General features: G+C 44.1%; 1 protein-coding gene across 1 annotated transcript in view; it reads right to left on the reverse strand.

The window, feature by feature from the left end:
- adarb2 (adenosine deaminase RNA specific B2 (inactive)) overlaps window positions 1-26162 on the reverse strand; it is a 224321-nt gene that overhangs the window by 4586 nt on the left and 193573 nt on the right. Inside the window, exons 5-9 of the mRNA XM_065007116.1 lie at window positions 24808-24976; window positions 21649-21800; window positions 20410-20581; window positions 8775-8956; window positions 669-853 (exon numbers count right to left, since the gene is read on the reverse strand). Of these exons, the coding sequence (XP_064863188.1) occupies window positions 669-853; window positions 8775-8956; window positions 20410-20581; window positions 21649-21800; window positions 24808-24976 (860 nt within the window). The remainder of the gene's footprint in view (window positions 1-668; window positions 854-8774; window positions 8957-20409; window positions 20582-21648; window positions 21801-24807; window positions 24977-26162) is intronic.

Below are 26162 nucleotides of genomic sequence, written 5' to 3' on the forward strand. Positions count from 1 at the left end.
ACTGTGTCTGCTGTTGCATGCCTTACTGCGCGCGGGGACCAATTTCCAAGGGCGGCGCTCCTCAAGTGCTTCTCCAAATAATTATGGTTATATAATCATTATAATTTAACTGCCACCATTTGGGTGTTGCAGGCATTTACATAGATTTTCATAATGAAAATTAAACTGCGCTTTGTGTTTGTTCTAAAATAATAGGCTGCTATTGTGTAAAAGGGGGGTAAGCAGCTTTAGAGTACTGTGGCAGCTGTTGCTGGACACAGAGACGTCAAGTGGCTCCATACTACTCACCGGAAGCTTGGTTAGTCGCTATTAAAGGCATGGTATGACATTTGTTTTATGCCCGTGTACAGATATACGATCTTCATTTGACCAGTTTCTCACAGCAGAAAAATAATCCTGCAGCAACATGACGTGTGAATTCTTATGTGGAATATAATTTATGGATTATAAAAATAAAAAAAATTGTGATTGTTCCCTTTTTTCGTTAGGGAAAATCATGTCTGACATTTTAAAGTGGAAATTACACCTTAGAAGCCTTTCAGACTTCAGAAACCTTTTTAAACCTCGAACATTCTCTGCAACAACAGAGTGATCGAATTAAGATCGAACATCTGTACTCATTGTGACACAGTTCATAGTGTGTACGTGTTTCTGTCTGCAGTACTCACCTTGCGGTACAGCCTTGCCCAGCGGGTGAACAGAGCGTGCTTGCAGAGCCTTGATGGCGTCCCAGAGTCCCTCTTACGTCCCGTAGCCGCGTTGACCACCTCCAGTTGACCGTCCCCACAAGTCCAGTTCACACTGACACACAGAGACTTCCCCGGCTGACGACACTCACCGCTGACACTCAGACCTGCAGGGATGCACAGGAAAAACACATGTATTTTTTCTTTTTAGAATGTGTGTGATTGCTTAAGCTTTTAGTCATATTAGACACAGGGTAATCCCAGAACTAAAGACTTGCGTAATTGTTTAGATGCTCGATTTAAAGGTAGACTCAGCGAAATGATGTTGCCACGAGCAGCACCGCAGATATTGAGATGAGCGAGATCCAACACGTCGCTCACACAGTCACGGTGTCGGTGCATGTGCACAGTATTGCTTCACGCTGTTACAGCGTGGGAGCCACAGGACCAAAACAGCAGAGAAGTTGAGCCCCGCGCTTCAAGCTGTTGTTGCGGAAATTGACCCACTATGCTGTTTACTTTCGGCATCTACGTCATATCGCAAACCTTTAAGTTTTTTTCCTTTTTTTCCCCCCCCACCTTTATTTAACCAGGTAGGCTAGTTGAGAACAAGTTCTAATTTGCAACTGCGACCTGGCCAAGATAAAGCATAGCAGTGTGAACAGACACAGAGTTACACATGGAGTAAACAATTAACAAGTGAATAATACAGTAGAAAAAAGAGAGTCTATATACATTGTGTGCAAAAGGCATGAGGAGGTAGGCGAATAATTACAATTTTGCAGATTAACACTGGAGTGATAAATGATCAGATGGTCATGTACAGGTAGAGATATTGGTGTGCAAAAGAGCATAAAATAAAATAAATAAAAACAGTATGGGGATGAGGTAAGTAAAAATGGGTGGGCTATTTACCGATAGACTATGTACAGCGGCAGCGATCGGTTAGCTGCTCAGATAGCAGATGTTTGAAGTTGGTGAGGGAGATAAAAGTCTCCAACTTCAGCGATTTTTGCAATTCGTTCCAGTCACAGGCAGCAGAGAACTGGAACGAAAGGCGGCCAAATGAGGTGTTGGCTTTAGGGATGATCAGTGAGATACACCTGCTGGAGCGCGTGTTACGGGTGGGTGTTGCCATCGTGACCAGTGAACTGAGATAAGGCGGAGCTTTACCTAGCATGGACTTGTAGATGACCTGGAGCCAGTGGGTCTGGCGACGAATATGTAGCGAGGGCCAGCCGACTAGAGCATACAGGTCGCAGTGGTGGGTGGAATAAGGTGCTTTAGTGACAAAACGGATGGCACTGTGATAAACTGCATCCAGTTTGCTGAGTAGAGTGTTGGAAGCAATTTTGTAGATGACATCGCCGAAGTCGAGGATCGGTAGGATAGTCAGTTTTACTAGGGTAAGTTTGGCGGCGTGAGTGAAGGAGGCTTTGTTGCGGAATAGAAAGCCGACTCTTGATTTGATTTTCGATTGGAGATGTTTGATATGAGTCTGGAAGGAGAGTTTACAGTCTAGCCAGACACCTTTGTACTTATAGATGTCCACATATTCAAGGTCGGAACCATCCAGGGTGGTGATGCTGGTCAGGCGTGTGGGTGCAGGCAGCGAACGGTTGAAAAGCATGCATTTGGTTTTACTAGCGTTTAAGAGCAGTTGGAGGCCACGGAAGGAGTGTTGTATGGCATTTAAGCTCGTTTGGAGGTTAGATAGCACAGTGTCCAAGGACGGGCCGGAAGTATATAGAATGGTGTCGTCTGCGTAGAGGTGGATCAGGGAATCGCCCGCAGCAAGAGCAACATCATTGATATATACAGAGAAAAGAGTCGGCCTGAGAATTGAACCCTGTGGCACCCCCATAGAGACTGCCAGAGGACCGGACAGCATGCCCTCCGATTTGACACACTGAACTCTGTCTGCAAAGTAATTGGTGAACCAGGCAAGGCAGTCATCCGAAAAACCGAGGCTACTGAGTCTGCCGATAAGAATATGGTGATTGACAGAGTCGAAAGCCTTGGCAAGGTCGATGAAGACGGCTGCACAGTACTGTCTTTTATCGATGGCGGTTATGATATCGTTTAGTACCTTGAGCGTGGCTGAGGTGCACCCGTGACCGGCTCGGAAACCAGATTGCACAGCGGAGAAGGTACGGTGGGATTCGAGATGGTCAGTGACCTGTTTGTTGACTTGGCTTTCGAAGACCTTAGATAGGCAGGGCAGGATGGATATAGGTCTGTAACAGTTTGGGTCCAGGGTGTCTCCCCCTTTGAAGAGGGGGATGACTGCGGCAGCTTTCCATCCTTGGGGATTTCAGACGATATGAAAGAGAGGTTGAACAGGCTGGTAATATGGGTTGCGACAATGGCGGCGGATAGTTTCAGAAATAGAGGGTCCAGATTGTCAAGCCCAGCTGATTTGTACGGGTCCAGGTTTTGCAGCTCTTTCAGAACATCTGCTATCTGGATTTGGGTAAAGGAGAACCTACACGTTGAGAAGAGATAAAACGAGGATCAGAACTGGAATGAAGAGCTCCACCCTCTCTCTTTGCAAGTTATGGGCAAGTCTATGGGCCAAAAGTACCCTGCCCTTCCGAAATTCAAAAGATGCTAACACCTGCGAAATTGTGATTTGTCCAAATAACAAAGTGACGAAAAGCCCAAGCGCCGTAACTAATACGGCTGGTTATCTTCTTGCATCCCGTTGTATCATGACAGATCTACGGTACTGTTTATGAAGTCTGTCCACGGGAGATTAGACACTTGGGGACAGGGGACCGTCTTGTTCAATAGAGGCCAAGGCACATGTTTGCTACACTTTTACGCTAATGCAACAACTGAAGGACACAAAACAGCTGAAACATGAAATGACTGTATGTTTGTTTCACCTGAACCTGAACTTTATACTTTCATTTGCTTTTCATTTTCACTTTTTTTTGTGGTTAACTCCCTCTAGCAAAGAACAGATGCAACGTTTGCATTGGTGCAAAAGCTTAGTCAACCTGGTTCTCTATCTCCAAGCTGTTCATACCCCAGCCCCTCTCCTCAGAGAGCAGTTACAGACACTGGGGGGAGAGAAGACGGGAGGGAGGGATCGGAAGAGAGAGCGAGAGACAGGGAGACACCAGGGTGAGAGAGAGAGGGAGAAAGGGAGACACCAGGGTGAGAGAGAGAGGGAGAAAGGGAGACACCAGGGTGAGAGAGAGAGGGAGAAAGGGAGACACCAGGGTGAGAGAGAGAGGGAGAAAGGGATAGGAAACAGCGGGGGAAGAGAGAGAGAGAGGAGACAGAGTGAAAGAAAACGAAAGACCGAGGGTCTATTAAGCATGTGAGTGTGCATTTCATTAAAGGGAAACGTGTTGACGTGGATAATGTAACGTGGGCGTTTGAAGCTTCACTATCTCTGTGGTAAACACTGTGCCTGAGATACTGAGGTCCCTCACTGGACTCCTCAATCAGACACAGCCTCTCACATCCAATTAGCTAGCCTAGCGCTCCGATAGCACTCTGCACGAAAAGCAGTGGAGGGTAGGGGGAGAGGTGGAGGATAAGGTGGCGAGGAGGAAAATGGGATGAGGAAGAGATGAGGTGAAGAGGAGGATTTTGAGAAAGGAGGATGGTGAGGAGAGAAGAAGGGCAAGGAGGGGGAGGAGGAAGAGGAGGAGGATGGGAGGAGGAGAGGAGACTCAGCCACTAAACTTCATGTACAATGAATTAGCACCCAGTGTTACAGAACAAGAGAAGTGACAACCAGTCCCCCCCTACGGACACAGGGAATTAGCGCCCCTGCCGAGTGCAGCTAAAAAAAAACATACACACTCCAGCAGCATTGTCAAGACATCAACACTGATTATAATGTAGTTATGCACCGGTGGAAACAAAGTAGAAAATAAAAGTAGGAATGTTTACCTTGACACGGGGTAACTAAGAACTCATGCAAAGTACGATGCACCCATAATATATCTCCATTTGAATAAAAATTTTAAGTCTTTAAGTGTCCATATTAATGATATGATCGAATCGCTCATAATTAATCATGCTATTACTATTGCAGTAGTTAGAAGATGGATCAGTTTTGATGAAGATACCTTAAGAAAAAGGACTTGGTCATATAATTGTATGGAAACAAAGCCATGCATTCTGAGATATAACACAAAATAGATTTAACACATATTCTCAGTGATCATCTTTCTCTGTGGCAGACTCATTCCCCCATCCTCCCATCTTCACTCTTCCATTCACCAGTCTTTCATTCCTCTCTTCCTTCTTTTCTATAGCTTTTCAGAGCTGGAATGAATTGCCTGCCGACATAACAATCACCAGTCCTTATTATCATCCCTCCTTTCTCTTACAGAGACACACCTCTTTGAACAAAAGACTCCCCCCTCTCTCTCTCTCTTTCTCCCTCCTCTCCCTTTCCCTCCTCTCCCTCTCCTGTCTCCCCCTCTTTCTCCTGTCTCCCCCCTCTCTCTCTCTTTCTCCCTCCTCTCCCTCTCTCCACCCCCCCTCCTCTCCCTCTCCCGTCTCCCCCTCTTTCTCCATCTCTCACCCTCTCTCTCTCTCTATCACACTGCCTCTATTCATGCCTCATTTGATCCCTTCAATCGACTTGACTCTCGTGTGTCTCTGTAATAGCCAATTAGATTTTTCTGTGAAGTCTTGATCAGTTTCTCTATTCTAGTTAGTGCTCTGCAGGTAGCTCATGATGTAGACCAATTCAAACCTGTGGTTATGTGATGTATAGTAATTATAATAGCTGGAAAATGTAAATATTCATATCAAAAACCCACCACCACTAACGCTACAATTACTTCCAGAACCATTTCTGTGGCCACTGCTTAGAGCCATGCACGCACACGCGCCATTAATATTGAGTGGACAACTGAAAAGTCAAAAATGTGAGCAAGGCCGAAAGGCAGTACCGGCAACGCAGGATACATGCAATTTAGGACCGCGAGGGTGGAGGGGACAACACGTTATTAGACCACGCCACATCCAAGAACAAATGTCAATTGAAAAGTCTTAAATGTGATTGAAGCAAAAGGCAGCACTGGCAAAGCAGGATACAATGTAAAACGCTCTCTAATAGTAAAAGTAACTCCAGGCCGTGTCTCCAGTGTGGTGTCTCCCGGTTTGGTTAAATCCAGGTGACTTTTTGAAGGACAACCTCATTGATGTATTTAGTCCCCTCTGCTCTCTGCTGCAGGTGGAGTCATTTGGTTGGCAGTGATAAGAGCTCCTGGGGAAGTCAGTCAGAGCCAGAGCCTTTCATATGACAGGACTTAAAATAACCCAGCCATTTCCCTGAACAAGAGGCCCAGACACAATGGTGGAGGATCTCATCAGGGCAGGATGAATGAAAAGGTGGAGGGAGGGTGGAGGAGGAGAGAGCATGGGCCCTGGGAGTGAATGGAATGAACCATCCATCCCTCCCTCTCTCTCTCTCTCTCGTTCCCCCTCTCTCTCCCCCTCTCCGTCCACCTCCTCTTTGCTCACTCCCTCCTCCACAATGAATGGTTGTCTGATAAGAGCTGTGATTACATTGATTTGGAGTAGGGCCATCTCTCCAATGACCCCCTCTCCTCTCCTCCTCCCCCAGCCCTCCCCCTGTCCTTTACTGGCTCCATGGTTCAGACAGCAAAGATACACGCACGCACGCACGCACGCAGGCACGCACACACACACAAAGCCACGTCCCAGTAAACACATAGACATAGCATTCCCTGATGTCCATCTGCAATTTAAGCCTTGCACTGAGTTTACAAAGTTTATTTTCCAGCGATTGGACATTAGTCATCAGGATGCTAGGAAGAGGAGGCCGTGTAGGCCCGTCTTTTCAGCCTAGCATGGAGTCCCCGCTTCCTTCCTCTTCTTAATCGCCATAAAAAAAGCTAAGTCGAACACGAACCGGCAAGAAGCGCGCCCTCCTCAGCGCCGACGTCTTAGACACACCAGCAGTCGGCGCCCATTGAAGCCTTCCTCCCAGACAAGATTAACACGTTCTATGCTTTCTTCGAGGCAGACAATACCGAGCCATCCAGGAAGACTCTCGACTGCTCCAGATGACCAGGTGCTTTCACCCTCAGAGGTAGACGTGAGGTAAACTCTCAAAAAAGTGAATAAAGCCGCTGGCCCAGATGGTGTTCCTGGCTGCATCCTCAGCATGTGTGCTAACCAGCTGGTGGGTATATTCTCGGACATCTTCAACTTGTCCCCGTCCCAGGCTGCAGTCCCCACCTACTTTAGGAAACCAACACTGTCCCAGTGCCCAAGAAAAACAAAGTGACATTCCCAAATGACCTCGGTCATCATGAAGTGCTTCGAGAGTCTGGTCATTGCCCACATCAGGGCCAGCATGCCAGGCACACTGGACCCATTCCAATTTGCCTACCGCTCCAACTAGAGGTCTTCACGGGTCCAAAAAGTTGAAGTGGACCTGGGGCTTTCCCACCCGGACCCGATCTGCATAAATACTTTTTTAATATAGAGACACGTTCCGAACGGACCAGAGAACAACTAGACCCATTCCGTATGTAGACATGGTCGGATCCAGACCAGGTCTGATCCGAGTGAGGGAAGCAGCAGAAAAAATAATGTTTGATGATAAGTAACCTAGCTATGGCACCTATTAGTCTATGCGAGTCAATTGGTTGGTTGCTGTCTCTCATCTCTCCCTCCCTGCTCCCTGTGTCACTCGCTCACAGTGCAGCCCCTCCCTCACACCTCTCTCCCTCCTCTCACGCTTTATCAGCACCAGTTAATAAAGTAGCTTAAAATATTATGACTTTGTATCTGTCTTAACTGCATCAAACCGGGAGAAGCTAGTTAAAATAGCTAACGTTAGCTAGCTAGGCTAATTGAGGCTGCAGTGCATGCAATTTCTCATCCTACAGTTACAAATAACAACAACTCCATTCAGAATATTAAGTCGCAGCCTACCTGTTGGCTATTGGTCATGTAGCCTATCCTTCTCCTTCATTTGAATTCCATCTTCCATTGATGAGATATCTCCTAACTTTTGCCACACACGGAGGCTCTATGACTGTAGCCTATTGCAGCTTTGATGACTTATGATTGGGTAACAAGCTACAAGCAGCCACACTCCACTCTCGCGAAAAGCAAGAGCAGTAGCATAAATGATCAAATGTCTCTCTCTCTCTCTCGACTACGTTTGGATCAGTCAGTCACAATTGGCCCGTGACAATCATAACAGATCCGACCCAGACCTGTGACATTATTTAGAATTCTGTATCCGGACCCGCTCTGGTTTATTCTACTTTTATTCTGCTTTTTACTTCATGTTCATATTCTTATATTTTCTTATTTCTTATTGTTGTTGCACTGTCGAGAAGACACCTGCAAGTAAGCACTTCGTTGGACGGTGTATACCATGCGCATCCGGTACATGGGACTAATAAAACTTGAAACACACTCAGAAGGATGTCTAGAATGACAGGCAGAATGCTTGTGGCAGATGTCTGTGGCCACGTCTGTTTTGTTTTGAGGGTTTGCTTGTCCAAGGTAAAGGTCACCATTCTGCCCTTTGTCAACAACGATGAAATGAAAGAGAAACATTTCTCAAAGAATTTATGTCAACCTTTGAGCAAAACATTCACATTTCGAGCAGAAGGAACCATTATCTTATGGAGACATACTATGTCCTTTACGTGGGGACTGTCTTCAGTACCTAACTTAATACTTCAGACAACTTCCAAGTGACTCTACAGTGTTCTTGGTTGTTCAATGATAAATTCATTATGACCATCATCACTAAAGGTCCTTCTGTACAATAATCACTCCTGATGATGATGGAGCTGTAAAAATATTCATCCTTATGACACCTAATTACCCAGAGTTCTGTGGCACTGGGGATCTTTAGAGAGGGAAAATGCCCTTCATGAGTAATGTGCACGACCTACCTCAGTGTGTATGGAGGGTGAACACACTGTTATCCAAAAACATATCCAAAGTTAAAACGATCATCATGATACATTTTGTATAGCGTTGCATTGTCTCTGTCTGTCTGTCTGTCTGTCTGTCTGTCTGTCTGTCTGTCTGTCTGTCTGTCTGTCTGTCTGTGTCTCTTACCACTAAGAAGAGGCTGGTTGCGTCTGTAAGTGGCAGGCAGCGGTCCGAGGCACTCCAGTCTCTGACTCATCACCCTGTTGAAGTGACCCGGGTGTCTGAGGCTGCCCACCGTCAGACTGTGGAGATACACCGGCTCCACAAAGTGACTCAACAATGCCCCCTGCAGTCCCAGGACGTTCCATCTACAGGAAAGGAGAGGGGGAGATGAGAGAGAGAGCGAGGAGAGGAGAGAGAGGGGAGAGAGAAGAGGAGAGAGGAGGAAAGTGAGGAAAGGTAAAGAGAAGAAGGAGAAAGGGGAGAAAAGAGAGGAGATGGGAGAAGATAGAGGAGAGGAGAAAGGGGAGAAAAGAGAGGGGAGGGGAGATGGGAAAAGATAGAGGAGAGGAGAAAGGGGAGAAAAGAGAGGGGAGGGGAGATGGGAGAAGATAGAGGAGAGGAGAAAGGGGAGAAAAGAGAGGGGAGGGGAGATGGGAGAAGATAGAGGAGAGGAGAAAGGGGAGAAAAGAGAGGGGAGGGGAGATGGGAGAAGATAGAGGAGAGGAGAAAGGGGAGAAAAGAGAGGAGAGGGGAGATGGGAGAAGATAGAGCAGAGGAGAAAGGGGAGAAAAGAGAGGAGAGGGGAGATGGGAGAAGATAGAGGAGAGGAGAAAGGGGAGAAAAGAGAGGAGAGGGGAGATGGGAGAAGATAGAGGAGAGGAGAAAGGGGAGAAAAGAGAGGAGAGGGGAGATGGGAGAAGATGGAGAGAGGGGAGAAAAGAGAGGGGGAGAGAGGGGAGACAGAAGGAGAATCAGTGATGAACAGAGACAATCTGATCATTATCTGGTCAAAGGACGTGACAAGATAGGGAACAAATGGTGACACACACACACACTCAACAAAGGTCAGAGCATTATCACTCATTACAGCCACCCAGATATTATCATTCATATATTCAACATTGACATCAGGGTTAATGCACTTCTAGCGGGTTTGTGCTTACAGGTGTGCTTTTCTTTCTCGAGGACCAGGGACAAGGGCAATCACCTCTGAGTTTGTTGAGGAAGATCCACGAGTGACACATAATCAATAAAGCTCTAATCTTGTCTGCATCTGTTGCACAGAAGTGTGGTGGTGAGAAAATATTGGTGGTGAGATAGGCCTATACTGTTGGTGAGAAAGTACTATACTGGTGGTGAGAAAGTACTATACTGGTGGGGAGATAGCACTATACTGGTGGTGAGATAGTACTATACTGGTGGTGAGATAGTACTATACTGGTGGTGAGATAGTACTATACTGGTGGTGAGGGAGTAATATACTGGTGGTGAGATAGAAATGAACTGATGGTGAGATAGTACTATACTGGTGGTGAGGGAGTACTATATTGGTGGTGAGATACTGTAGTACTATACTGGTGGTGAGATAGTAATATACTGGTGGTGAGGGAGTAATATACAGGTGGTGAGATAGTAATATACTGGTGGTGAGATAGTAATATACTGGTGGTGAGATTGTAATATACAGGTGGTGAGATAGTAATATACTGGTGGTGAGATAGTAATATACTGGTGGTGAGGGAGTACTATATTGGTGGTGAGATACTGTAGTACTATACTGGTGGTGAGATAGTAATATATTGGTGGTGAGATACTGTAGTACTATACTGGTGGTGAGATAGTAATATATTGGTGGTGAGATACTGTAGTACTATACTGGTGGTGAGATAGTAATATACTGGTGGTGAGGGAGTAATATACAGGTGGTGAGATAGTAATATACTGGTGGTGAGATAGTAATATACTGGTGGTGAGATAGTAATATACTGGTGGTGAGATAGTAATATACAGGTGGTGAGATAGTAATATACTGGTGGTGAGGGAGTACTATATTGGTGGTGAGATACTGTAGTATTATACAAGTGGTGAGATAGTAATACTGGTGTTAAGATACTGTAGTAATATACTGGTGGTGAGATGTTGTATACTGGTGGGTGAGATGTTGTAGTACTATACTGGTCGTGAGATAGGCCTATACCAGTGCTGAGATATTGTATTACTATACTGGTGGTGAGATAGGCCTATACTGGTGGTGAAATAGTAATATAATGGTGGTGAGATAGAAATACACTGGTCGTGAGATAGAACTATACTGGTGGTGAGATAGAAATATACTGGTGGTGAGATAGTCCTATACTGGTGGTGAGATAGAAATGTACTGGTGGTAAGATAGGCCTATAATGGTGGTGAGATAGTACTATACTGGTGGTGAGGGAGTAATATACTGGTGGCGAGATATAAATGTACTGGTGGTGAGATAGGCCTATAATGTTGGTAAGATAGTCCTATACTGGTGGTGAGATAGTAATATACTGGTGGTGAGATAGAAATATACTGGTGGTGAGATAGCACTATACTGGTGGTGAGATAGAAATGTACTGGTGGTGAGATAGAAATGTACTGTTGGTAAGATAGGCCTATACTGGTGGTGAGATAGGCCTATAATGGTGGTGAGATAGTACTATACTGGTGGTGAGATAGTACTATACTGGTGGTAAGATACTGTAGTACTATACCTGTGGTGAGAGAGTAACATACTGGTGGTGAGAGAAATATACTGGTAGTGAGATTGTCCTGTTCTGGTGGTAAGATAGGCCTATACTGGTGTTAAGAAAGTACTATACTGATGGTGAGATAGTACTAAACTGGTGGTGAGATAGTTATACACTGGTGGTGAGATAGTACTATACCTGTGGTGAGAGAGTAACATACTGAGATAGTCCAATACTGGTGAGAAAGTAATATACTGGTGGTGAGATAGTACTATACTGGTGGTGAGATACTGTAGTACTATACTGGTGGTGAGGGAGTACTATACTGGTGGTGAGACAGTACTGTACTTGTGGAGATATATTAATTTAATATACTGATGGTGAGATAGAAATATACTGGTGGTGAGAGAGTGCTAAACTGGTGGTGAGATAATAATATACTGGTGGTGAGATAGTAATATACTGGTGGTGAGATAGTACTATACTGGTGGAGAGATAGTAATATACTGGTGGTGAGATAGAACTATACTGGTGGTGAGATAGAAATATACTGGTGGTGAGATAGTAATATACTGGTGGTGAGATAGAACTATACTGGTGGTGAGATAGAAATATACGGTTGGTGAGATAGAACTATACTGGTGGTGAGATAGTAATATACTGTTGGTGAGATAGAAATGTACTGGTGGTGAGATAGAAATGTACTGGTGGTGAGATAGGCCTATAATGTTGGTAAGATAGGCCTATACTGGTGGTGAGATAGGCCTACAATGGTGGTGAGATAGTTATACACTGGTGGTGAGATAGTACTATACCTGTGGTGAGAGAGTAACGTACTGGTGGTGAGATAGAAATATACTGGTGGCGAGATAGTAATATACAGGTGGTGAGATAGTAATATACTGGTGGAGAGATAGTAATATACTGGTGGTGAGATAGGCCTATAATGATGGTGAGATAGTAATATACTGGTGGTGAGATTGTCCTGTGCTGGTGGTGAGATTGTCCTGTGCTGGTGGTGAGATTGTCCTGTGCTGGTGGTGAGATTGTCCTGTGCTGGTGGTAAGATAGGCCTATACTGGTGTTAAGAAAGTACTATACTGATGGTGAGATAGTACTAAACTGGTGGTGAGATAGTTATACACTGGTGGTGAGATAGTACTATACCTGTGGTGAGAGAGTAACATACTGGTGGTGAGATAGAAATATACTGATGGTGAGATAGTCCTATATACTGGTGGTAAGAAAGTACTATACTGATGGTGAGATAGTACTATATTGGTTGTGACATACTGTAGTAGTAGAATATTAGTGGTGAGACAGGCCTATACTGGTGGTGAGATGTAGTACTATACTGGTGCTGAGATAGGCCTATACTGGTGGTGAGATTGAAATATACTGGTGTTGAGATAGTAATATACTGGTTGAGATAGTAATATACTGGTGGTGAGATTGTAATATACTGGTGGTGAGATAGTAATATACTGGTGGTGAGATAGAAATATACTGATGGTGAGATAGTAATATACTGGTGGTGAGATAGTAATATACTGGTGGTGAGATAGTTCTATACTGGTGGTGAGATTGTAATATACTGGTGGTGAGATAGTAATATACAGGTGGTGAGATAGAACTATACTGGTGGTGAGATAGAACTATACTGGTGGTGAGATAGTTCTATACTGGTGGTGAGATAGAACTATACTGGTGGTAAGAAAGTACTATATTGATGGTGAGATACTGTAATAGTAGAATATTGGTGGTGAGATAGGCCTATACTGGTGGTGAGATTGTAATATACTGATGATGAGAGAGTACTATATTGGTGGTGAGATACTGTAGTAGTAGAATATTGGTGGTGAGATAATGTAGTAATATACTGGTGGTGAGGGAGTAATATATTGGTGGTGAGATAGGCCTATACTGGTGGTGAATAGTAATATACTGGTGGTGAGATAGGCCTATACTGGTGGTGAATAGTAATATACTGGTGGTGAATAGTACTATACTGGTGGTGAGATAGGCCTATACTGGTGGTGAATAGTAATATACTGGTGGTGAATAGTACTATACTGGTGGTGAGATAGGCCTATACTGGTGGTGAATAGTAATATACTGGTGGTGAATAGTAATATACTGGTGGTGAGATAGTACTATACTGGTGGTGAGATAGTAATATACTGGTGGAGAGATAGTAATATACTGGTGGTGAGATAGTAATATACTGGTGGTGAGATAGAACTATACTGGTGGTGAGATAGAACTATACTGGTGGTGAGATAGAACTATACGGTTGGTGAGATAGCACTATACTGGTGGTGAGATAGTACTATACTGGTGGAGAGATAGTAATATACTGGTGGAGAGATAGTAATATACTGGTGGTGAGATAGTCCTATACTGGTGGTGAGATAGAACTATACTGGTGGTGTGATAGAACTATACTGGTGGTGAGATAGGCCTATACTGGTGGTGAGATAGGCCTATACTGGTGGTGAGATAGTAATATCCTATAATGGCGGTGAGATTGTCCTATACTGGTGGTGAGAGAGAAATATACTGATGGTGAGATAGTCCTATACTGGTGTTAAGAAAGTACTGTACTGATGGTGAGATAGGCCTATACTGGTGGTGAGATAGTTCTATAATGATGGTGGGATAGTACTATCCTGGTGGTGGGATAGTAATATACTGGTGGTGAGATAGGCCTATAGTGGTGGTGAATAGTAATATACTGGTGGTGAGATAGTAATATATTGGTGGTGAGATAGGCCTATACTGGTGGTGAGATAGTAATATACTGGTGGAGAGATAGTAATATACTGGTGGTGAGATAGTCCTATACTGGTGGTGAGATAGAACTATACTGGTGGTGTGATAGAACTATACTGGTGGTGAGATAGTCCTATACTGGTGGTGAGATAGAACTATACTGGTGGTGAGATAGGCCTATACTGGTGGTGAGATAGGCCTATACTGGTGGTGAGATAGTAATATACTGGTGGAGAGATAGTTCTATACTGGCGGTGAGATAGTCCTATACTGGTGGTGAGATAGAACTATACTGGTGGTGAGATAGAACTATACTGGTGGTGTGATAGTTCTATACTGGTGGTGAGATAGTCCTATACTGGTGGTGAGATAGAACTATACTGGTGGTGTGATAGTTCTATACTGGTGGTGAGATTGTCCTATACTGGTGGTGAGATAGTAATATACCGGTGGTGAGATAGTACTATACTGGTGGTGAGATAGTACTATACTGGTGGTGAGATAGTCTTATACCGGTGTTGAGAAAGTACTATACTGGTGGTGAGATAGTCTTATACTGGTGGTTAGATAGTACTACACCGGTGTTGAGAAAGTACTATATTGGTGGTGAGATACTGTAGTAGTAGTATATTGGTAGTGAGATAGGCCTATACTGTTGGTGAGATAGTACTATACTGGTGGTGAGTTTGTAATATACTAATGGTGAGATAGTACTATACTGGTGGTGAGATGCTGTAGTACTATACTAGTGGTGAGATAGGCCTCTACTGGTGGTGAGATAATGTAGTACTATACTGGTGGTGAGATGATACTATATTGGTGGTGAGATGTTACTATACTGGTGGTGAGATGAGACTATACTGGTGGTGAGATGATACTATACTGGTGGTGAGATGATACCATACTGGTGGTGAGATACTGCAGTACTATATTGGTGGTGAGATGATACTATACTGGTGGTGAGATGATACCATACTGGTGGTGAGATACTGCAGTACTATATTGGTGGTGAGATGATACTATACTGGTGGTGAGATAATATTATACTGGTGGTGATGATACTATACGGATGGTGAGATGATACTATACTGGTGGTGAGATACTGTAGTGCTATCCTGGTGGTGAGATGATACTATACTGGTGTTGAGATACTGCAGTGCTATCCTGGTGGTGAGATGATACTATACTGGTGTTGAGATACTGTAGTGCTATCCTGGTGGTGAGATGATACTATACTGGTGGTGAGATGATACTATACTGGTGTTGAGATACTGCAGTGCTATCCTGGTGGTGAGATGATACTATACTGGTGTTGAGATACTGCAGTGCTATCCTGGTGGTGAGATGATACTATACTGGTGGTGAGATACTGCAGTACTATACTGGTGGTGAGATGATACTATACTGGTGGTGAGATAATACTACACTGGTGGTGAGATACTGCAGTACTATACTGGTGGTGAGATGATACTATACTGGTGGTGAGATGATACTCTACTGGTGGTGAGATGATACTATACTGGTGGTGAGATGATACTATACTGGTGGTGAGATGATACTATTCTGGTGGTGAGATGATACTATACTGGTGGTGAGATGATACTATACTGGTGTTGAGATTATACTATACTGGTGGTGAGATGATACTACACTGGTGGTGAGATACTGCAGTACTATACTGGTGGTGAGGTGATACTATACTGGTGGTGAGATGATACTATACTGGTGGTAAGATAGTAATACTGATGTTGCGATAGTACTACAGTACTACTGTACACTGGTGGCAGACCTGGTTTCAAATACTATTTGAAATATTTTCAAAGAATTTAGTTGCAAAACTGAAAACCCCACCCATCTGTCACTCCAAATAATATTTGAGCCCAGATCTGAATGGTGGAGAGATAGTAGGTCTAGATGTCTCTGAATGGTGGAGAGATAGTAGGTCTAGATGTCTCTAGACTGCCTTGTCATTTGCTGTTTAGACTAATATATTTTCCAGAATACATTAACAAATGGATGGGGCATAATTACCATGTTTATAAGGATTTCCTCCTTTCAGAGCAAGAGAACAAAGATATAGAAGCCCTCTGTGTGTACCTGGGTTGTGTAGCTGTGTACTCACACAAGCATTGGACTAAAGAACTTATGAGAAGCGCAATCAGAGGCAAACATTATGTTGCTCATTTTTACACCATTGTTCTTTTTGTTAATCAATGTATCTTTATCATGACTGCAATAATTGCAATTATCTTTTCCTCTCGCATCCCTGTTCATGACTAATAATGAGTCATTATGTTTTTTGCTTCCCCGAGCAGTCAATTAACATCGACGTTTTCCAAGAATCGCTAAACTGCGCTAACTGCCGCCCCGGCTGTACCTGCGCCACCACAATCTGTTAGTGGGATCTGTCCTACCTTTTCCAAACAAAAGATAGAGCTCTATTCTCTCTTTTCCCCTCCTGCTACTTCCACCAAAACAGAAATGATTTAGCTTGAAATATTAATTTACCTAGGAAGCAACGCTGTGAATTAGAAACATATTTTAATCTCATGCAAGAAAAGACAGCCATCTGGCTGTTGCATGGATTTTAAAGGGGGAGACTCCCTCCCTTCCTCTCTCTATCCCTCCCTCTTCCTCTCCGTAAACGGAGACCATTAAAGTAATGTGTTCATCTACATAAAATCCAAATGGAAGATAAAGGTTCATAGTCATATGAAAGCCATTTAGGCCTTCAATTAAAACAAGTCATTGACTTAATCAAACATCCACTCTCTGGTCAATCAGGTGCCCAACCCTGTTGTGCTTTTTCAAAAACACTAACGATAACAATAATGACAATAGTAACGATCACAATAATGACAGCAATAGTAATGATGATTAAAAGAAAATATGAAAAAAAGCTTTCATGGTGGTTCATTTACCCTAACATAACTTTACGCCCATGCAAACAGACATGATGACATGAGGGAGTGGGGGACGAATGAATGGAGGGAGATATATGATGAAGGAAGGGATACAACAAGGAGTGTAACTGTGGGACAAACAGACAGTGGCAGTAGGGCAGGCGTCACCTCGGATGTGTCTATTTACAGCTCAAATAGTATGGCTACACTAGGATAAAAGGCTAAAGCCCCCTCTCCTCTCTCTCTTTCTCTCTCCACCCTCTTCATCCCTCTCTCTTTCACCCTGACCTTAATTATATAGGCCTTTACTGACCCACTCACTTCAGTGGAAGCCAAGGATAATTTACAAGAATATAAAACAGAGGAAGAGGAGTGGAGAGGGAGAGAAAGGGTGTCGGACGGTATCTAGCTTGGTGGAAAGAAAGAAAGAAAGGAAGTAGGATGTCCCTTTTCCTTTCCCCTGACTGCCGTGTCGTATCCCTCTATTTTTTGCCAAGTAATTGCTTTCACCTATGGTGGTGACCTAGACAGATGTAATCGCTGCGTCTCCAGCCCCGGCCAACTGAATCATATTGGGCAGATTAACGGTCACTTTCAGGGGGAAAGAGGAGAGCCACCTCAGAATACACTATATATACAAAAGTATGTGGACACCCTTTCAAATTAGTGGATTTGGCTATTTCAGCCACACGTTGCTGACAGGTGTATAAAATCGAGCACACAGCCATGCAATCTCCACAGCAAAATGTGGCAGTAGAATGGCCTTAGTGAAGAGCTCAGTGACTTTCAACGTGGCACCATCATATGATGCCACCTTTCCAACAAGTCCATTTGTCTCATTTCTGCCCTGCTAGAGCTGCCCCAGGCAGCTGTAACGGCTGTTATTGCGAAGTGGAAATATTTAAGAGCAACAACGGCTCAGACGCAAAGTGGTAGGCCACACAAGCTCACAGAATGGGACAGCCGAGTGCTGAAGTGCGAGCGCGTAAAAATTGTCTGTCCATCGGTTGCAACACTCACTACGGAGTTCCAAACTGCCTCTGGAAGCAACGTCAACACAAGAACTGTTCATGAAAAGGGTTACCATGGCCGAGCAGCCGCACACAAGCCTAAGATCACCATGCGCAATGCCAAGTGTTGGCTGGTGTGGTGTAAAGCTCGCAGCCATTGGGCTCTGGAGCAGTGGAAATGCGTTCTCTGGAGTGATGAATCACGCTTCACTATCTGGCAGTCCGACGGACAAATCTTTGTTTGGCCCATGCCATCAGAATGCTACCTGCCCAAATGCGTGTACCAACTGTAAAGTTTGGTGGAGGAGGAAAAATGGTCTGGGGCAGTTTTTCATGGTTCGGGCTAGGCCCCTTAGTTCCAGTGAAGGGAAATCATACAATGACACTCTAGATGATTCTGTGCTTCCAAATTTGTGGCAACAGTTTGGGGAAGGCCCTTTCCAGTTTCAGCATGACAATGCCCCTGTGCACAAAGTGAGGTCCATACAGAAAGGGTTTGTCAGGATCGGTGTGGAAGAACTTGACTGCCCTGCAAAGAGCCCTGACCTCAACCCCATGAAACACCAGCAAAGGGGGGACCAACTCCATATTAATGCCCATGGTTTTGGAATGAGATGTTCGACGAGCAGGTGTCCACATACTTTTGGTCACATAGTGTATCTGTAGCTCGCTAGTCGAGGGCCTAACCCTCCCTGCTCGCGGCACATAAAGTGTCAAATAAAAATCATTACATAGAAATATAATGACTAGAATGGACAACTGACCATGATCATTTGAATGGTATACTCAAGGGTACACTCAATATGGCTGCCGGTCCACTGATTTGGGCATGTCTGTTTTAGTAATACTATTTCTATGGCTTAAGACATCTCTGCTAAGAGACTAGTTAGTCTGAGTGAGCAAGATACTGCCAAAATAAAGGAAACACTTGAGTAAATGAGGGATACAAAGTATATTGAAAGCAGGTGCTTCCACACAGGTGTGGTTTCTGAGTTGATTAAGTCATTCATATGTGTGTGTGTGTGTGTGTCTCAGTCACCAGATCTCAACCCAATTGGACACTTACAATATGGGAGATTCTGGAGTGGCGACTGAGACAGTGTTTTCCACCACCGTCAACAAAACACCAAATTATGGAATTTCTCGTGTCACATCCATCAGAGTGCCAGACACTGTAGAATATATGACAAGGTGTATTGAATCTGTTCTGGCTCGTGGTGCCCCAACGCCCTATTAAGACACTTTATGTTGGTGTTTCCTTTATTTTGGCAGTTAACTTTATGTATCAAGATCATAGGCAGGTATGGCCAGGCAGATGTTGTTGTATCCTATAAGCTAGCAGCACCAATTAGCCTCCAAATATTGGGAGAATTGTAGGGAAACAGTGCTGCTAGCTGCCATCGCCACATCTCTCCCTAGTTGAGTGAGATAATACAGCTAATGTGTGGACACTCATGCTCTCACCTCCCGGTGGAAAGAGACAGGGTGAGAACAAGAGATTTAATGTAACATCCCTTTTTCTTCAACCACCGCATCGAGAACAAGGAGATCATTCGTGGCTGTCAAAAGATGCCTCCAAAAAAAAACACACTAGTGGTGAATAAAAAAAAATCACCCTGAACATTTACTTAAGCTTCGATACACTACTGCCTTGTCTCCCCTCATGTCAGATCTCAGAACCCTCTGACTGGGTAGGTGGTGGAGGAATATCACACAGCCGAGGTAGCAGCCCTTATTCACTGTACTGTGGGTGTACTGTTAAAGACTGTTAAAGACCATGGTTGTCCCAAATGGCATCCTATTCCCTGTAGTGCACTAGGCAATCTAAGACCAGGAGGTCTTAGATAGTAGGTAGGTAGTTTAAGGGTCAGTGGATTCAAACAATGGACGATCCCTACATGAACAAATTACTGACTGACTGACTGACTGACTGACAGACATCTCCAGCTCCCTGCTCCTGTTCTGTCCCATGCTCTTGGGAAGAGATTTATCCACCACACACAGAGTAAATACCAGACCAATCCCAACCCTTCTCTGTCGTCAATAAAGCCATATTTTTAAATGCTCTGTTTAAACAGGGATCATGTGTTTTCATAAAAAGGTAATCCACCAATAAAGACAGCCCTCAGATCAATAGATGGCTGTGTCTTCGTTCCTGTCTGTGGAGCGTGTGGATTACTCAAGAGTTTGGCCTCTGTGAACATCGCCCTTTACTTTCTGACTTCCACTGTTTTGCTTTACCTCTGGCTATGACTGTCTGTCTGTTGATTCAACCATTTTCATCCTATCCTCTGAAATGTCATATAGGCAGATCATATATGCTTTACCTTTGATGACATAGCAGGTCCTAAAATTAGACATGGGAGGGGAAAAGTGTGTTTTCATGGTAATGACACTGATGGTGTGTTTGTGATGATCTAACCTTGTGATCTTGTCTGTGCAGGACATGGTGATGAGCTGTTCCCCTTGCAGTACCCCGTCCCAGGTCTGGACTGCCCCTCTGGAGGACCTCACAGGCAGGGTCCCCTCCCCGGACTCGATCTTGGTCCTCAGGTGGCTGTGGAACTTCTTCAGCAGGTGTCTGCTGCTGTGTACTGGGAACAGATCAGAGCCGGACGGTCAGTCTTATTTGTGTGTCTGTGTGTGTGTTAATTGATTCACTCATACATGTCAGTGTATCTGACTGTTTCAATTCAGTATGTAGCACACATGATCATGCCTAACTTTGTGTCTCTTTGGCCTGAACGTCACTATTGCCTGAAATTCCACCTTATATCCATCCCATATGGAAATCAACCAAAAGGGGCAATGATTTTAAACCCTTAGCCAAGTAGTTCTCCACTACAGATCTCTCTCTCTCTCTCTCTCTCTCTCTCTCTCTCTCTCTCTCGATGCAATGAAGTTAAAGTTAAAGTTAAGCCTTGAGTTCCCCTCTGAAGTATTGAGGAAAAGGCAGAGAAAGGTATTATGGGAGCCCCTTCTGCATAAGTCATTTTCTAATCTGTAAAAGCTGATTGATGAACATTTAAAAGGTTTAATGACCAAGAAAGAGAAGTTCAAAGCTTTCCAGGGAGACAGTCTCTCAGTTCCTTTCATACTGGCGTGATTCATTTGCCTCCTCAAATGTTTTTTTTTCCCCTTCATTTTAGTGTGCGTGTGTTTGTGTGTGTGTGTGTGTAAGAAAAACTCCACGTCAATATAATGATACACCAGCAGCATGGCTACAGTGCTGAATAGATCTGTCTAAGAGAAAAAAGGAGGGGAAATATTTTTGATGGAAAACTGCCAAGCAGATTACATTGCTAACCCTGTAAGTCACACATAAAAACGAATGCCAGCCGTCGCCATCTAAATGAATATACATTTTTTTATGGAGTAAGCATTAAAATGTCATCTGTTCAGCACAGTGGCTTGGCAGTCTGAAAGGCCTGTGGATGTAATGTGACATGAAAGGGATGCCAGTTTTCTGACAGCGTCTGACAAAAGCAGAGCAGTCGCTTTCAACATATCAGCCGGCAGAAGATGATCCCTTCAAAAAAATAAAAAACTCTGGTAAAGGGGAAAAAGACACCAAACCACGAGGAAGACAGGAGAGAGGGAGGGAGGGAAAATAAACGAGAGATAATGAGAGAGATGAAGATGGATAGAGAGTCTGTCTTACGGTCCGTGGTGATTTCGTAGGGCGAGTTGAGGCGAGCGTCTCCGCAGGGCGACGTGCTGATGTACATATGGAAATGGACGTTGTCCCTCAACCGGTACCCTGACTCCTTGTGCCGGACGAATATCGACTCTTCCCAGTCCTCTCGCCTTTTGCTTCAAAGACAAAAGAAAAAGAAAGAAGAGATGAGGAAAAAGAGAGTGACCACTATCTATCACAGCACACACATACACCCCCCCCCAACCCCGTCTATTTTTCAATGATGAACTGAAACAGGGGGAGAGAGCGAGTGATGACAAACACGGGCCTTCTCCCTGACCAAAGCAGTTTCTCTCTCTGTCACTGACGGCCCCCTGAACATTACTCAGTCTGTCTCAACTGGATGATACATCACGAAGAGCGGAGGGCTGCTGGTGTGTGAGTGTGTGTTTGAGTGTATATATGTGTGTGTGTGTACCAGTTTCTCCTACATCATCCCTGAATTGTTGAAATGACTATGACCCTTGACTGATACTAGACACTAGGCTACCCACTAAAACTCCAGCCAGTTATTCAGCTACTGACTGATACTAGACACTAGGCTACCCACTAAAACTCCAGCCAGTTATTCAGCTACTGACTGATACTAGACACTAGGCTACCCACTAAAACTCCAGCCAGTTATTCAGCTACTGACTGATACTAGACACTAGGCTACCCACTAAAACTCCAGCCAGTTATTCAGCTACAGACTGTGATGTGTGATAGTAGTTGCTACTACGAACTGAGGCTGCAAATATTTGTTTTACTCAAATATACTTTAATTTCACAAATCCGTATTGAACCATGCCACATGCTTACTATTTGATGCCTTGAATTTAAATAATTCAGTTCTACCATATACTAATATACTCAGAGCTCGCCATTGTGATTTTTCATCATTGGAGACATTATGCATGGCATGATACTACAGTATATTCCCTATGTCGCTTTCGGTCTCAACCCTAGACTTCTCATAGTATATATCAATGATGTCGCTCTTGCTGCGGGTGATTCTTTGATCCACCTCTACGCAGACGACACCATTCTGTATACATCTGGCCCTTCTTTGGACACTGTGCTAACAAACGAGCTTCAACGCCATACAACACTCCTTCCGTGGCCTCCAACTGCTCTTAAATGCTAGTCAAATTAACTGCATGCTCTTCAACCGATCGCTGCCCGCACCCTCCCGCCCGACTAGCATCATTACTCTGGACGGTTCTGACTTAGAATATGTGGACAACTATAAATACCTAGGTGTCTGGTTAGACTGTAAACTCTCCTTCCAGACTCACATTAAGCATCTCCAATGCAAAGTTAAATCAAGAATCGGCTTCCTATTTCGCAACAAAGCCTCCTTCACTCATGCTGCCCAACATACCCTCGTAAAACTGACCATCCTACTGATCCTTGACTTCGGCGATGTCATTTACAAAATAGCCTCCAACACTCTACTCAGCAAATTGGATGCAGTCTATCACAGTGTCATCCGTTTTGTCACTAAAGCCCCATATACTACCCACCACTGCGACCTGTATGCTCTCGTTGGCTGGTCCTCGCTACATATTCATCGCCAAACCCACTGTCTCCAGGTCATCTATAAGTCGTTGCTAAGTAAAGCTCCGCCTTTGTTCAGCTCACTGGTCACCATAGCAACACCCACCCGTAGCACGCGCTCCAGCAGGTATATTTCACTGGTCATCCCCAAAGCCAACACCTACTTTGGCCGCCTTTCCTTCCAGTTCTCTGCTGCCAATGACTGGAACGAATTGCAAAAATCACTGAAGTTGGAGACTATTATCTCCCTCACTCTTTAAGAGTCAGCTGTCAGAGCAGCTTCCCGATCGCTGCAGCTGTACACATCCCATCTGTAAATAGCCCATCCAACCAACTACCTACCTCATCCCCATATTTGTTTTTGTTTTTCTGCTCTTTTGCAAACCAGTATGTCTACCTGCACATCCTCATCTGCACATATATCACTCCAGTGTAAATTGCTAAATTGTAATTACTTCACCACTATTGGCCTATTTATTGCCTCACCTCCTTCCTTCATATGCTCACATTGTATACAGATTTTCCTACTGTGTTATTGACTGTACGATTGTTTATCCCATGTGAAACTCTGTGTTGTTTTTGTCGCGCTGCTTTGCTTTATCTTGGCCAGGTTGCAGTTATTCTCAACTGGCTTACCAGGTTAAATGAAGGTAAAAAATCATTTTTATTTAAAATTGGGTGAATATACGTCAGTTGTGGCATTATGTTTGGCTATTTTCATAGGACTTATCTTTCCCATTAGCTTTCTCTTGCTCAGCCGCTGAGACTCTGGCCCAGTGATTATATTAGACATTGAGGAAAGACAAAAGTCAATACGCTGTATTATGCTAATATGACATTAAAGGAACTAGCCTTTTCTACTCTAATCTGACAGGCTGGCAATTTAGTAGCCAGACGGGCCTGGCAGGTAAGATTGGTTCAAGGTAGCACACGATGCAATTTACCAAAGTGCTTGTGTAGGTAGGAACATTTCAAACTAAAAACTAGAATTTTTAGAAGACAATGCTTCTTCTCTGGTGGGGCAAATATTAGGTTTTGGAGAGGTAGTTATAGCGGTTTCACAAGATAAAGAACGTAACGTATATCCTTTTAATCGGGAACTCATTGCTTTGACACAAAAGCAGTCTGCCTACAGTATGACGCTTGATTGTGAAAATGGCTTTGTTGTATAACGCTTCTCTGTTACCATGGTGCTAAGTAAGAACAGAATTGTAATTTAAGCGTAGCTACAAGTTATATAATATAATCTGATTTAGAATCTTATTTTTAGGAGCATTTAATGAACATCTATTAAAAATAACTCTTGAATAATGCTTTCAAAACACATCCAGTATAGCACTTTAATTTACATATCCCTCACTGTACTTGTAAGGATAATTAGTAAAACACCCCTGCCTACTCTTGTACTATTCAAAGGAGACAAAATGAGATGTTATTACTGAGAGTAGAGGAAGCACATCAACACTTTACTTAAAGCCTACAGGTATAATGTTTCTATTAGATGCTATAAACGTGTATGAGCCCTTACAACGAGGCCTTATAACACACTTTATAATATGTTACAGAAGCGTTCGATGTCGTTACCTTAAGAAGAGCTCTAACTGAGAGTAGAGGTAGCGAACCAAGGCTCTCCTGGCTGTGATCTCAGCGTGACCGTCGTTGACCACCAGTCCTTGGTTACTGATATGTTCTCCCTTGATACATTTGGTCCCGGTAGATAACGCTATCACCTGGACTTGTCTCAGGTCCAAACCTGGCAAAGACAGAGAGAGAGGCAGAGGGGGAAAACGGGGAGACAACGAGTATTAGAAATAAAATAGCTTTATCACCTTTCAAATATCATTTAGAACTCATGACTCACACTTCGTTGTGTCATTTGACAGAACAACATGTCATCAAGAAATCATGTGGTGTGAAAACAATGAAACAAGAGTATGTCTAGAGTCCGCATTAGTTAGGGGATAACAGTGGACTCCGTCAACAAATCTCCACACCTAAATACCTTTAACCTGATACCATAGGCCATTTCTGAATGGCACTATATTCCCTATATAGTGCACTACTTTTGACCAGGCCCTGGTCAAAAGTAGTTCCCCATGTAGGGAATTGGGTGCCATTTGGGACACAGACCATTTAAATACCATGTGAGACTTCAGGGGAACACTTCAGGTGAACACTACTACCACTCTTTGAAATGTGATTGTTAGTGAACCCAGTAGGAAGAAACCCACCCTTGCAGCCCATAGATCCCCTCCTGCCACAGCCCTGAAACCTATTTGTTTGATTTTAATTCAAAAGCACTGTGGTTAGAAAATGGGCTTCAGCAGCAGGATTTTTGACAGCATAAACCATGAGTGTGTGACGGGGCTGGCTCAGCATGCTTTAACCACCGTCGGTCTCCTTTTCTCTCCTCCGCCCGCCACAAATCTCTCCATCGCTTCACAAATTCAGGGTTCACTGCGTCCGCCGAACCTGGAGGCAACGCGGGTGCAACATATGAGCTTTTATCTGCTGTGGCCCAGATGGTATTGTAGTCAGGCAAGCAGACAGGCAGGCTAGAGAGAGTGTGTGTGTGTGTGTGTGTGTGTGTGTGTGTGTGTGTGTGTGTGTGTGTGTGTGTGTGTGTGTGTGTGTGCATGCAGGCAGACAGGCGACGAGCCACCTCTGCCAGGTTGCCATTAACAATAAGTGCAGCTCATATTGAGGTGGGGTTAAAGTCATGGCCTCTGAAATCCATTCGGCTAGCTTTGACTAACCACCTTCTGACTCAGTGGCTGCTTGGAAAGAGCAAAGGAGGACGGAGACATAAGAGATATGGTTCTTCTCATGATGCATTTCCTAGCTTCTTTATACGTTCTTGTGGCAATGCTATATTGTTGTCCCCCATGATGAAATCGGGGAGGTGATTTTGGATCTGTCAGTTAGTCCGTTAGTCACAA

This window comes from Oncorhynchus nerka, linkage group LG22 (genome assembly GCF_034236695.1).
Source record: "Oncorhynchus nerka isolate Pitt River linkage group LG22, Oner_Uvic_2.0, whole genome shotgun sequence".
Lineage (NCBI taxonomy): Eukaryota > Metazoa > Chordata > Actinopteri > Salmoniformes > Salmonidae > Oncorhynchus > Oncorhynchus nerka.